This window comes from Nomascus leucogenys, chromosome 1a (genome assembly GCF_006542625.1).
Source record: "Nomascus leucogenys isolate Asia chromosome 1a, Asia_NLE_v1, whole genome shotgun sequence".
NCBI classification, from domain to species: Eukaryota; Metazoa; Chordata; class Mammalia; order Primates; family Hylobatidae; genus Nomascus; species Nomascus leucogenys.
Window position 1 is genome coordinate 42022545 of NC_044381.1, and position 13574 is coordinate 42036118.

Consider the following 13574-nt stretch of genomic DNA (forward strand, 5'->3'; position numbering starts at 1 on the left):
GCTTATTTCTTTATCCTAAACAATTTGGTAAAAAATCAACTACAGTAAAGTAATTTTTACAATCTTTTCTTGATATTTTCCTTTTTTATTCAAGGAAAATCCCAAAACTAAAGTATCTGATCAGAAGGTAGGAGTGCCAGGCCATCTGAGAAGCAAGCATATGAATGAGCACGGAGACACACATTTTCCGGTTCTCTGAATCAGTATCACTGATGAAGATTCAGAAATACTGTACCGGGTAGGGCCTGCTGCTCCCTTTCCGTTTTAAGCTTGGCAAAGGTGGCACTGCCGTAGCCAAAGGCCACATTTTAAATTCTCAGTAGACTTTTTATTTTTCCCACCGAGTAAGTTCTTTGCTGGTAAACCCGGCTTGGCCTCAGTACCAACTGATGATTCAAAGGCTAAAGGCGAAAACTCACAATATTTATAAAATTACACAGATAAAAAAGCAGCATGCTTCAGCTGATTTCTCAAAAAACTATTAACCAAATAAAGACTGGCTTATTTACACCAATGGAACGTTTAGGCCTAGAACTGGCTGAGAGCCCCTCCTCCTCCCAGCATCTCCACCCATTATCTGAGCTAGCCTTGCTTTGTTTTGGCTCTGGCTCCGGCTCCAAGCACAGGAGAAAAGCTCTGACCCCAAGTCCTTGGGGCGGGAATAGCTTCTTCACTGCCGTTCTTCCTACGAATGCCATATAATGTAACTGCAAACCAGTTTTGTCTGGCAAATAATTTCTCCAGTAAGTAAATCAGTAACACAACTAACGTAACCTAAAATCTCTTTGATTTCTTGGGTTTTTAAAGGGTTATACCTGGATTCTCTTCCATGATGTTGAGGGCCTCAATTGCTGCAGCAGCTAACAGGGGAGGTAACGAGGCTGAAAAGCAGTATCCCTGGCCGGAAAGTCGCTGAGAAGAAACAAATGAGTTGAAGACATATACACATTCTCCGTCCTTTCTAGGTAAACATTTGAAAGGCATCGGTTCTCTAGAACAACTACTGAACAGTGTGTACATGTGGTGGCGGGGGTAAGACCCAGCCATAAATAAACATTATACGTGTAACAGAAACAAGACTTTTTGTTAAATGAGAGATCATTTCTACATAGAAATATTTTGAGTGATTCTTTAAAAATTGACATTTAAATAAAAATTGTGTGATAAACTAAGTAAAATGTCGTATTTCGAAGTTATATTTTGAGGTGACCAATGGAGAAATTAGTTTCCGTTTTAGCTCCTGTTTTTAAAAAGAACCCACCTGATGGTCAATTACAAAAGACCTGCCACAGCAGAAACCTCCAATAGAAGCAAGTGCATTCTCCATGTTGGCACTGATAAGATCAATATCATCAATCTGCCGGAAAAGGAGGAGTGACAGTTATTCCACAGTTTAAAGAAAAAAAGGCCAACTTCAAGCCTAGAGACAAAATTTAACAGCATTAAACTGTCTGTTAATATCTGGATTCAAACTACCTATCTACATGAAAATAAAAAATAAACCATATAACATCTATCGCTGAATGAACCGGAGTTTCATGGCCCATCTCTGAAACTGCCTCATTTTATACAGTTTTACCATTTCATTATACATGACAAATTAACTCACAGCAAAGACAAATAAATTATAAGAAGATAAAACCCAGAGCTGTTCGATATTAAAAGTAGTCACAGGTACAAAATAAGAATATTTCCTCGCTAAAACAGTGGTCTAGCTGGTCTTCCTCATGGGATGCACTGAGATAAATAAAAACGAGTCTATCGAAGTTTTGAGCACTTTATTCTTGTATTCAGTTTGCCTCTCAGCATTTCATAAGTCAATTTATCCAAACGTCATGGCGATGGAATCTTTGACCAACTGGACAGCAGAAGAACCTAATGTGCTCTAATGACCTAATGGGCTTTGAGTCCTACATCTTTCTGACCACTCAGAACTCCTTCGGTCCTCATCTTTGGGTCCAGCCCTCAGCACCAAGTTCCATTCTGGGCACACAGTAGGCATTCAATCATTATTTACTGATGGCCATGTTAATGGATTGTCAGAACACAGCTAGTGTTTTCCTTAGTGTTTCATAGATCCAGCGGAGTTTTGAGAAACTCTGCACTCCTGCTCTTTTTAAAAAGCATTTTTAAACCTTTCTTTTTTTTTTTTTTGTTTGAGACAGAATCTCGCTCTTTTGCCCAGGCCGGAGTGCAGTGGCGCTATCTCGGCTCACTGCAAGCTCCGCCTCCCAGGTACACGCCATTTTCCTGCCTCAGCCTCCCGAGTAGCTGGGACTACAGGCGCCCGCCACCGCGCCCGTCTAATTTTTTTGTATTTTTTTAGTAGAGACGGGGTTTCACCGTGTTAGCCAGGATGGTCTCCATCTCCTGACCTCGTGATCCGCCCGCCTCAGCCTCCCAAAGTGCTGGGATTACAGGCGTGAGCCACCGCGCCCGGCCAAACCTTTCATTACGAAAAATTTCAAGCCTGAACAAAGTAGAACAGAACAAAGAATCCCCATCACCCAGATTCAAACACTATCAACTCAAGGACAACGTTGCTTCACCTATATCCCCTACCACCCTCATCATTTCTTTGTAGTGAGTCCCAGACTTCACGGGGTTTCATCTATAAACATTTCACTGTGTATTTCTAAAAGATAAAAACTCTCTCAAAACATAATCACAAAACTAGTATCACACTTAAGACGTTAACAACTTTTAAATGTTAAATTTAAATTTGATGTTAAATATATTCAAATATTTGGTGTTCAAATATCTCTGATTGTCTCACCAAATTTTCTTTTAACAGCATTTGTTTGAATCAGGATCCAAATAAAGCCCGTACATTCTGCTCTCTACTCTCAGGCGCTTCTGAGTATTTCCTCAGTGACAACTGCTGGAAGCATTCACAAAACTACAACAGTGAAGTTCGAGTTTTTTCCTCCATAAAAATTTTCATACCTTAAAAAAGGCTGTAGTGTACTGCTAAATCTGCTTGAATTACACTTCCATTTATCCTTCCATTTACCTCCTCGGTGCATGTAACTGCTGAATGTCAGTCTGCCTTGGAGGAGGTGCTTCCATCCAACCTCCCGGGATATTCACTCTGCTCTACATTTTTCTCTGGGACTATATGGTAGCGGGATGTTGATAATGTAAGGCAATTTTACGTTTTATAGTTCAACTCTGTAACATAGGTTGCACAGCTCTTATGCACATGTTTTGGAGAAAAAGCTTTCTGTAACTCTTCCCGTGGTGGTTGGTAAGACAGCTGTTCAAGACTGGCTGACTTCCTCTGCCCTCAGGCTCCAGGAGCAAAACCCACTAGGCACTGCAGGCAGTCTGGGTCCCTTTCCCTCAGAAAAGGAAGCATGACACCTCAGTCTGTTTGGGACTTTAAGAGGTTTTGCTGAATGCATGCCAGTGGTGTTTCTGACACACACTCACACACACACACACACACACACACACGCATAACTGTATCTACCTCCCACAAACACATTATATAGAATACAGATTTTTAAATACTAGAAACAGTATCCTTTCTCTGCCATCATGAATACTTCTGAAAAGACTACTCAGGAAATTCCTAATGATTTTAAGAAATAATTGGAAGGCAAAATTTAACCATTTCTAGAGAAGAGACACTAAAAGCCAATTCAAATGCAACTTTGCAAACAGAGCACAAACCATGACTACCCACTCCGAGTTTATAAGTTCAGAAGGAAGATGGGGTTCCCTGGTCTGGCTGACTAGACTCATCCTGGGCTCACTGAGGTGACAGACACCAAAGTTTCGTGACCCTTCAAACTGATAAGGAGCGCTGTCTTGTGCCTATAAAAATATATGCCTAGCAGAATGGAACTACATGTCTCCTATAAGAGGGGAAACGTTCTTAAAAAAGGGGAACTTACATTGATTCCATAGTGTTCAGTGACTCCTCGGCCATGCTCTCCTAGGACTCCAAATGAAAGGCTTTCCTCCAGGAAGATTCTTGCTTTGTATTTGTATTTTAACTTAACCTAAGTGTTATATAAAGGTTAAAATACTAATGATTAGCACCATATAGAACATATTATGAAGAAAAAAATTAAGATTAAAAAGTATGTACAGCTGACTCTCAATACTTGTGAATTCTATATGTGCAAATTCATCTACTTATTAAAATTTATTTGCAACCTCCAAATCAATACTTTTTTCCTGTCATCACAGATATGTGCATGTGCAGAGCAGTGAAGAATTTGAATTACCTGACACGTGTTTTCCCAGGTGAGGGTGAACAGGCAACTGTTTCAGCTCTGATCCTGTGAACAAGTACCCTTTTCATGGCCTATTTATTGCCACTTTTTTGGACTTCTGTGCTTTTTGTTGGTGATTTTGCTATTTAGAGTGGCCCCCAAGTGTCATGCTAAAGTGCCGTCTGTTACTCCTAGTGCTGTGATGTCCCTTATGGAGAAAATTTGTGTGTTAGAGAAGCTTTGTTCAGGCATGAGTTGTTGTGCAATGAATCAACAGACATTAAATAAGACACCTTTAAACAAAAATACACATAAAGCAAGTTTTGTGTCAACTGGTTGATGAAAATGTTGTAACCAGAGGCTCAGAGGAACCTAACCCTATTATTTGCCCTAGCAGCAATAGTTTAGTATTTCTTATTCCAGGGTTCATGGCAACTTTATAGAATGTAAGTAGGGTGAATGATGAGAATCAACTGTCCTTTAGATGGTCTAAGATGATTCAACTTAACAACAGACAGCACAATACTGATTTTTTTTTTTTTTTTTTGAGACAGAGTCTTGCTCTGCCACCCAGGCTGGAGTGCAGTGGCAGGATCATGGCTCACTGCAGCCTTGACCTCCTGGGCTCCAGTGATTCTCCTACCTCCGCCACCCAAAGTGTTGGGATTAAAGGTGTGAGCCACCATGCCCAGCTTCAGTGCTTATCTACACTTGAGCTGTTCCTATACTTCATCTTTAGTTTCGTATCTGTCCATCAGCACTGCTTCATTACTGTAGCCCTATGATATACGTCCTAGTACCTTCTGGTTCACCACCTCCCTCCCATTATTCTATCAACCGCTGACACTCTTACAAAAACAGAAAGAAGAAAACAAATACGTCTCTTCTATTGATACTTAAAATATATTTAGATTTCCTCAGAAATAGTGAAAACACTTAAAAATAACATCTGGAACCCTTATTTTGAATCCTTATTAAATTAATAGACTCCTAGATTAAAATCTCAATGGCCGAATGCAAGGGTGGTTCAACATGGAAAAATCAAATATGTATTACATACACATTAGAAGAATGTAGGGGGAAAAACCCCACATGACCATCCCAATAAATGCAGGAAAAAAATTGACAAAATCCAAGAACCTCTCACGATAAAACACTCAATAAATTAAAAATGGGAAGGAACCTCCTCAACCTGATAAAAGGTTATTACAAAAAACTCACAGCTAACATCACACGCAATGGTAGAAGACTGAAAGCTTTCCTTTTAAGATCAGGAACAAGACAAAGATGCTCATTTTCGCCACCTCTAGTCAACACTGTAGTCGAGGTCCTAGCCAGGGCAATCAGGCAAGAAAGATAAAAGGCATCCAAATTGAAAAGAAACAAGTAAAATTATCTCTATTCACAGATGGTGTAATCTTATACATAGAATAAGATCCACAAAAGAGCTATTTGAGCTAACAAATTCAGCAGAAGTTACCTTATGCAAAAGCAATACACAAGTATCTGTTGTATTTCTATAAACTAGCAGTAAACAATCTAAAAAGGAAATTAAGGAAACAATTCCATTTATAGTAGAATAAAAAAATCAAACACTTAGTGATAAATTTAACCAAAGAGGTGCAGGACGTGTATACTAAAAACCACAAAACATTGCTGAAGGAAATATCTAAATAGATGGAAAAATCCCAAGTTCATGGACTGGAAGACTTAATATCATTAAGATGGTAATACTTCCCAAAGTGACTACATATTCAATGCAATCCCCACCAAAATCCCAACAATACTTTTTACGGAAATGGAAAAGCTAATCCTAAAATTCAAATGGAATTTCAAGAGACCCCAAATAGCTAAAATAATTTTGAAAAAGAACAAAGTTGAACTCACATGTCCTCATTTCAAAACTCACTACAAAGCTACAATAATTGACACAGTGTGGTACTGGTGTAAGGACAGATATATAGAAGAATGAAACAGAATAGAGTCTAGAAATCAACCCATACATCTATGGTCAATTAATTTCAACAAGGGTGCCAAGACCAGTCAAGGGGGAAACATTCAACAAATGATGCAGGCAAAACTGGATAACCACTTGTGAAAGAATAAAACCGGACCTCTTCATCATCGCATATGCAAAAATGAACTGAAATGAACTACAGACCTAAATGTAAGATTGAAAACTATAAACTCTTAGGGGGAAACATAGCAGTAAATCTTGATAATTCTGGATTAAACAAAGATTTTTTTTTTTTTTTTTTTGAGATGGAGTCTCGCTCTGTTGCCCAGGCTGGAGCGCACTGGCGTGATCTCGGCTCACTGCAACCTCCACATCCTGGGTTCAAGCAATTCTCCTGCCTCAGCCTCCCGAGTAGCTGGGATCACAGGCGTGTACCACCACACCCGGCTAATTTTTTGTATTTTTAGTAGAGATGGGGTTTTACCATGTTGGCCAGGCTGGTCTCGAACTCCTGACCTCAAATGATTCACCCGCCTCGGCCTCCCAAAGTGCTGGGATTACAGGCGTGAGCCACCACGCCCGGCCAGATTAAACAAAGATTTTAAAATAAAACACAAAAGCACAAGCAATGACAAAACACATAAATTGGACATCATCAAAATTTTTTAAAACTGTGTGTCAAAGGACAGTATCAAATAAATGAATCAAACCCCCACAAAATAGGAGAAAATATTTGTAAATCATGTATCTGATAAACATCTAGTATCCAGAATATACAAGGAATTCTTTTAAAAACAGAAAGACAAACAACCCAATTTAAAAAATGGGCAAAGCACCTGAATAGATATGTCTCCAAAGATATACGCACGGCCAAACAAACAAACAAACAAGAAAAGAGGCATCATCAGCCATTTGGGAAACACAGATCAAAACGACAGTGAGATACTACCGCATGCTCACTGGGGAGGCTAAACAAACCAACAAAAAACCCTAGAAAATGTAAGTGCTGACAAAGATGTAGAGAAACTGCAACCCTGGTACATAGCTGACGGGAATGTAAAATGGTACAATCACTGTGGAAAACAGTATGTCAGTTCCTTATTAAGTTAAACACAGAATTACCATATAATCCAGCAATTACCCTGCTAGATATATACATAAAAGAACTGAAAACAGGAATTCAAACAAATACCTGTACACAAATGTTCACAACAGCACTATTCGCAATAGCAAAAAGGTAGAAAGAACCCAAATATCCATCTGTGGATGAATATATAAAACAAAACGTGGTATTATCCATGCAATGGACCATAACTTAGCATTAAAAAGGTATGAAATACTGATACATGGTATACAATGTTAATGAACCTTAAAAACATTAAGTGAATGAAGCCAGAAAGAAAAGGTCATATATTATATGATGCCATTTATAGGAAATAACCAGAAAAGGTAAATCCATAGAGATAGAAAGCAGATTGGTGGTTGCTGGGAGCTAGGGGGAGAAGAAAATGGGGAGTGACTGTTTAATGGGTTTGAGGTCTTCTTTGCGAGTCATGAAAAGGTTTTTGACCTAGAGTTGATGGTTGCACACATGGTAAATGTAACAAATGTCACTGTCCTGTACAATTTAAATTGGCTAATTTTGTGTTATGTGAATTTCACCTCAGTAAAGGAAATCTCAATGGTCATGGTTTCTAAAAACAGTTATGTTGCTTTCACTATTAAAAAGCTAAGTTTTGGCCGTGTGTGGTGGCTCACACCTGGAATCCCAGCACTTTGGGAGGCCAAGGAGGGCGGATCACCTGAGGTCGGGAGTTCAAGACCAGCCTGACCAACATGGAGAAACCTCGTCTCTACTAAAAATACAAAATTAGCCGGGTGTGGTGGCACATGCTTGTAATCCCAGCTACCTGGGAGGCTGAGGCAGGAGAATCGCTTGAACCCAGGAGCCAGAGGTTGTGGTGAGCCGAGATCGTGCCATTGCACTCCAGCCTGGGCAACGAAAGTGAAACTCCATCTCAAACAAAAAACAAAAAAACAAAAAAGCAAGCTATGCTTTCATTCATATGCAATTCTACAAAAGGTAAAACTAATCTACAGGAATAGAAAGTAGATTAATGGCTGTCTGGGGCCAACATGGGTACTCACTACCAAGAGGCATCAGGAAGCTTTCTGGATAAAGTTTGCTTTCTGGGCAAACATTGTCTTACATAAAAACGTTATGTATCTTGACTGTGGTGGTGATGGCTGTGGTGACAGAGATGTGTATACATCTGTCAAAACTTATCAAACTTTACCCTTAAAGTAGGTGTATTTTATACGTTGATTTCACCTAAATAAAGCTGGATCTTAAAAGCTACGTATGGCCGACGCAGGGGCTCATGCCTGTAATCCCAGCATTTTGGGAGGCCCAGGCGGGCGGATCACGAGGTCGAGAGATTGAGACCATCCTAGCCGACATGGTGAAACTCCATCTCTACTAAAAATACAAAAATTAGCTGGGGGTGGTTGCACACGCCTATAGTTCCAGCTACTGGGGAGGCTGAGGCAGGAGAACTGCTTGAACCTGGGGGCGGAGGTTGCAGTGAGCCAAGATGGCGCCACTGCACTCCAGCCTGGCGACAGGGCAAGACTCTGTCTCGGTGGGGGGGGGGGGGGGGGGGCGGGGAGGAAGCTAAAGCTAAGTTTTGGCCAGGTGTGGTGGCTCATACCTGTAATACCAGCACTTTGGCAGGCTGAGGCAGGAGGATCGCTTGAGCCCAAGAGTTTGAGAACAGCCTGGGTAACGCAGTGAGACCCCTACTCCACAAAAAAGGGAAAAATCAGCCAGGTGTGGTGGCAAGTGCCTGTAGTCCCAGCTAACTCAGAAAGCTAAGGTGGAAGGATCACTTCAGCCCAGGAGGGTAAGGCTGCAGTGAGCTGTGTTCACACCACTGCACTCCAGCCTGGGCGACAGAGCAGTCTTGATTACTCTTTGAAGCCCAGCACTGGCATTCAGTGTTGTTCTTTTTCCCTGATCTGAGCAAAATACGCTTATGAGGCCTAACGTGCAAAGCAACGCAGACGTTATACACTAAAAGCGGTCATAAACAAAAGGCACATCTGTCAAATAGTCCAAATATTAAAATTACGGCTGAACATGGTTGCTTACCAATTCTGGAAGAGGACAAATAGTTCCAGTATTCATATACAATCCTTCGACTACAATGAAACGCCGAGTTACACGAGCCTTGCGAGGATTCTTTAAAGGAGAAAAAGCAGACATCTTACATTTCAGTAACTCTAAAGACAAGATCTGTTACATATTCCCCAGCACTTTCACCTTTCAAGATTTATTCCTAAAAAATATTCTGAATGAATTGAAAGCTCAGTGTTTGTGATGGGTTATTTTGAGATGAACAACAGTGCTAGCTTCTCTCAGACATGTTTTTCAGCTCACAGCATTAGCTAGGTGACCCCCCACACACACGAACTAATTAGGCACTCTGAGAATATTAAAACACAAACAAAACCCTCCAAACCTCCAACTGGGAAGGGGCCTAAGGGACTTTCTAAAGAAATGGGAATGTTTTACATCATAATGGGGCTGACATTCCTGGGTTACATGGGTATAATCACTGGTCAAAATTGTATGGTTGCATTCATGTGGTTCAATGTCTGTCGATTTTACCCAAAACAACTATAATGAAGGTCATCATCATGAAGACGGGGTGAGGAACAGATGGCACAAGAATGATGTAATGCTGATAACAAAGCTGGGAGAAGGGTACAGGGGGCTTCACTATACCACTGTGTTTCCTTCTTGTATGTTGGCATTTTTCCATAACAAAAAGTTAAAAAACTCAAACCGTTTTCCTTCACCTCCCAAAAAAAGGGGCAACCCTGTTCTCTCCTCACTCCCCACTGATCTATTATCGGATCAAGCAAAATTTGACTATGAGCTTGTCCAATGATGTTCCCAGGTGGTGGGGTAGAGAGGTCTCCTTTTCTTTTTTTTTTGAGACAGAGTGTCACTGTCACCCAGGTGGGAGTGCAGTGGCGCCATCTCTGCTCACTGCAACCTCCGCCTCCAGGGTTCAAGCACCTCCTGAGTAGCTGGGATTACAGGCACCCGCCACCACGCCCAGCTAATTTTTGTATTTTTAGTAGAGATGGGGTTTCACCATGTTGGCCAGGCTGGTCTTGAACTCCTGACCTCTTGATTACTGACCTCGGCCTCTCAAACTGCTGGGATTATAGGTTTCAGCCACCGCGCCCGGCAGAGATCTTCTTTTCAAAAAACACACACCTTCACACACTCTGCTCAGAGCAAGTCACTAATAAGTCCCTCACGTGTATGAAACTGTACATGGTTCAGGTGTGTGGGACTACAAAAAATACTGAGATCCACAGATAGAGTTTGCCATTCCCTTCTTACTCAGAGGTTTCTTGCCTCTAAGCTTCTGCTCCAATGGACAATTAGAAATGATCAGAATTAGCAAGTATCAGAGCAATGCTTTAAGGGGCATTTTACAACCCACAGCAGTAGCACTAAAAAAAAAAAAGTTCGTTGAGGAATAAAAAGTATACATCACTGACGTTGCTCAATCATCTTTACTCTGTCAACTCACAACTCAAAGCTGGGGAGCTAGCAATATGTTAGAAGTGATTGATGAAGAGATGCCACCCTAATTTCTACACAGGGCATGCTACCTCTGCCTGTCTTTAAGGAAAAACATTTTCTCAGATTTAGAAATATTCAATGTAGGATTCTTGGGAAATGGAAAAGTACAAAAAACAATTAAATAAATTAGCTAATCATACCACATGGTGATAATTTTTGTCTTTCTTGTATAAACATATAAATTATTTTGTTCAGGATCAGGATTTTACTGTAGTTTTAGGACCTGAGTTTAAAAACATTATGCTATGAGCATTTCTAAATTATTTCGGATTACATGATTTTAACGGAGACGTTCTGCCTGTGACTATACCATAAACTACTTATTTCCCTAATGTTGGATTTAGTTGTTTCCCTCATTTGCTTTTCCGTATCACAATATGAATATCCTTCAATATGTGACATCATTTCTCGTAAGTTTTTAAAGACGGCACCACAGGAATGGGTCAAAGGGCATGGAATTACTTCGATCCTGGAATGTATCTGCCCATTTGCCTTCTAGAAAGGCAGTGCCAATTTAAACTCTTTCCAGTGTCACAGGAACACTCTTTGTCTCACCACACCTGTGTTGGCACTGACTATTACTATTAAAAACGTGCCCTAATTTAACAGGCAAAACTCCTAGCCTAATTTCCTTAATTATTAGTGAGGCCAGGCTATTTTTCCCTTCTTCATAGTTATGTGTATTCCTTTTATGAACTACTGTTCATATCCACTGACCATTATGGGAACCCTGTAGGAAAGCGGATAAAAACAATTCATGAACCATAGCACTTGGGAAATGGACAAAGAAAACATTCAAAGTGTTAACGACCAGATTATTTATGTGAAAATGAAACTGAAAATGAATATTTCTAAAAACCAAAATGTACAGTTACTTAGAAAGCCTGCTCTCAGCAAGAAAAATATAAATTAGTAAAAAAGTAAAAATTATAAAGCGGAAATAAATTTCAAGATATTTAATTTTACTTCTTGTTGCTCATTTAAAAAAAAGTTCTAAGGCTTACAGACCTTGGAGAAAAAGAGCACATACAAAACATGAATCTGATGTTTTCCAAATTTATACAACACTAACTTGGCAAAACAAATGGCAGCAGACTGCAGTTCTATTACTGAATACAGACTAGCTTTCTATTACTGCATCATCATAAGAAACATCTTTTTATACTTTGTAGAAATAAATTAACCAGTGGAATGGGCTGTTTTCAGATTTTGCCTATAGATTTTTTCTAAATTGTGTAAATGTGAAACGTTAGCCTACAGCAGATTTAGTATAAAATGGCAAGATCATGCAGAGTCATCATGAGAATATGTATATTCATGAAGTGATGCACTTAGGCTGACACCTAAACAAAGATGACAGAATCCTAAATGAATAATGCAAATATTTGGAAAACTGAAAATTAACACAAAATACACAAAATTAAGAAATGTGATGAGCATTTTTATCATTTATTCTAGTTATGAATGAGTTGCACTGGCAAAGTCCACTTGAAACTGTGTCTGAGATGAAGACACACACATCATGGTGCCCTGCTCAGAACACAGACCTGAGCTACTTTACTTACCCATGTCATCAGGGGAAAATAAATTATAATTTTAACGAGGATGCTCTGAACACACTTCCTCTGTTTCACTCTAATCAGAACACCAAGGAGCTACTTCCAAACCACCATCACCTGGGGTTATGTTAGGTTCTTGAGAGGAAAGAGCTGAAAACAGGGCTGCAAGCTGGATGGAGACCACGTTAGGGGCAGTCATTTCCCACAGGCAGCAGCTGCTACTCAGAGCAGGATACAGGTGGGGTGGGGAGAAAGGGCTTCCCTTTGTTCATATATTAATATAATAAGCTTGCTGCCATTCTTTCCTCATGTAATTGATACATGATTTATTCTGGAATGAATAAGCCTATTCTGAATTCACTAGGTACATGCCATTAAAGGCCTAGTAAGTTTTGGTGTCCTTATGCCCAGCTATGAGTAGACATCTCCCCGCCTCACTAAGCACATACTGTTTTACAGCCTCTCTTGATCTCTTAGAAAGCTGCTTGGATTACCTCCCTCCAATTTGCTATATGTAATTACAGCAATGACAAGGCAATTACAATCAGACTTGGCTCTCTGACACGAAGTACATTTAATAAGCAGGAACATCTTAATATCCAAATGTGACCCACAGGCAAGTTTTCATGACAAATTACCATTTCATATATAATTTAACTGGTTAGAAAGTACAAAGAACTGTGTAATTTTCTTCAAAAGAATCATACCTTTTGATCTTCGATCTCTTGTTCTTTTAGTAGTCGCTCGAGGTCAGCCATGTCATTATGCTTAAATAACTTAATGTCACTACGGGATGCCTGTAATCCTTTCTGAATAGCAAAGCAGGCAGCTCTATCTCTGCAAGGAAAAGAGATCCACCAAATTGGGTTTCAAGGGTCTTGTCAACATTCTCAAAAAGGAATGCTTGTTTTTGTAAGCTGACTAATCACTGATTGTTAACATGAGCATAGCAAATAAATAAAACATGTTTGAATATTTAAATATCATCGTTTGCTCTTCATCCATGAGTCCTTTTCACGTAACTACCATATTTAATCTATTCCAAGAAGCACACTCTCACTATATATTAATCTCTCTGAAATCAGCATGCGTCTTACTATGGATGACATATCAGTTTATTCACATACTTTTCTAAGAAACATAAAATACTGGTGTGCCTCACCATCAGTGGC

General features: G+C 39.8%; 2 protein-coding genes across 6 annotated transcripts in view; one reads left to right on the plus strand and one right to left on the minus strand.

The window, feature by feature from the left end:
* The window catches only part of PRSS47 (serine protease 47), a 32180-nt gene extending 31301 nt beyond the window's left edge, over nucleotides 1-879 (plus strand). Inside the window, exon 7 of the mRNA XM_030804821.1 lies at nucleotides 808-879. Within this exon, the coding sequence (XP_030660681.1) occupies nucleotides 808-864 (57 nt within the window). The 3' untranslated portion in view covers nucleotides 865-879. The remainder of the gene's footprint in view (nucleotides 1-807) is intronic.
* Nucleotides 1-13368, minus strand: part of LOC115832935 (serine palmitoyltransferase 1-like) — a 44749-nt gene extending 31381 nt beyond the window's left edge. For 2 of the 5 annotated variants that reach the window (XM_030805020.1, XM_030805235.1), the window contains exons 1-5: nucleotides 13110-13363; nucleotides 9332-9421; nucleotides 3900-4007; nucleotides 1262-1357; nucleotides 816-912 (exon numbers count right to left, since the gene is read on the minus strand). In XM_030805020.1, the coding sequence (XP_030660880.1) occupies nucleotides 816-912; nucleotides 1262-1357; nucleotides 3900-4007; nucleotides 9332-9421; nucleotides 13110-13160 (442 nt within the window). In that variant the 5' untranslated portion in view covers nucleotides 13161-13363. Of the gene's footprint in view, nucleotides 1-815; nucleotides 913-1261; nucleotides 1358-3899; nucleotides 4008-9331; nucleotides 9422-13109 lie in introns of all 5 variants that reach the window. The other 3 variants (XM_030805077.1, XM_030805156.1, XM_030804968.1) reach the window with 2 other exon arrangements.
* Nucleotides 13369-13574: the final 206 nt, after the last annotated feature.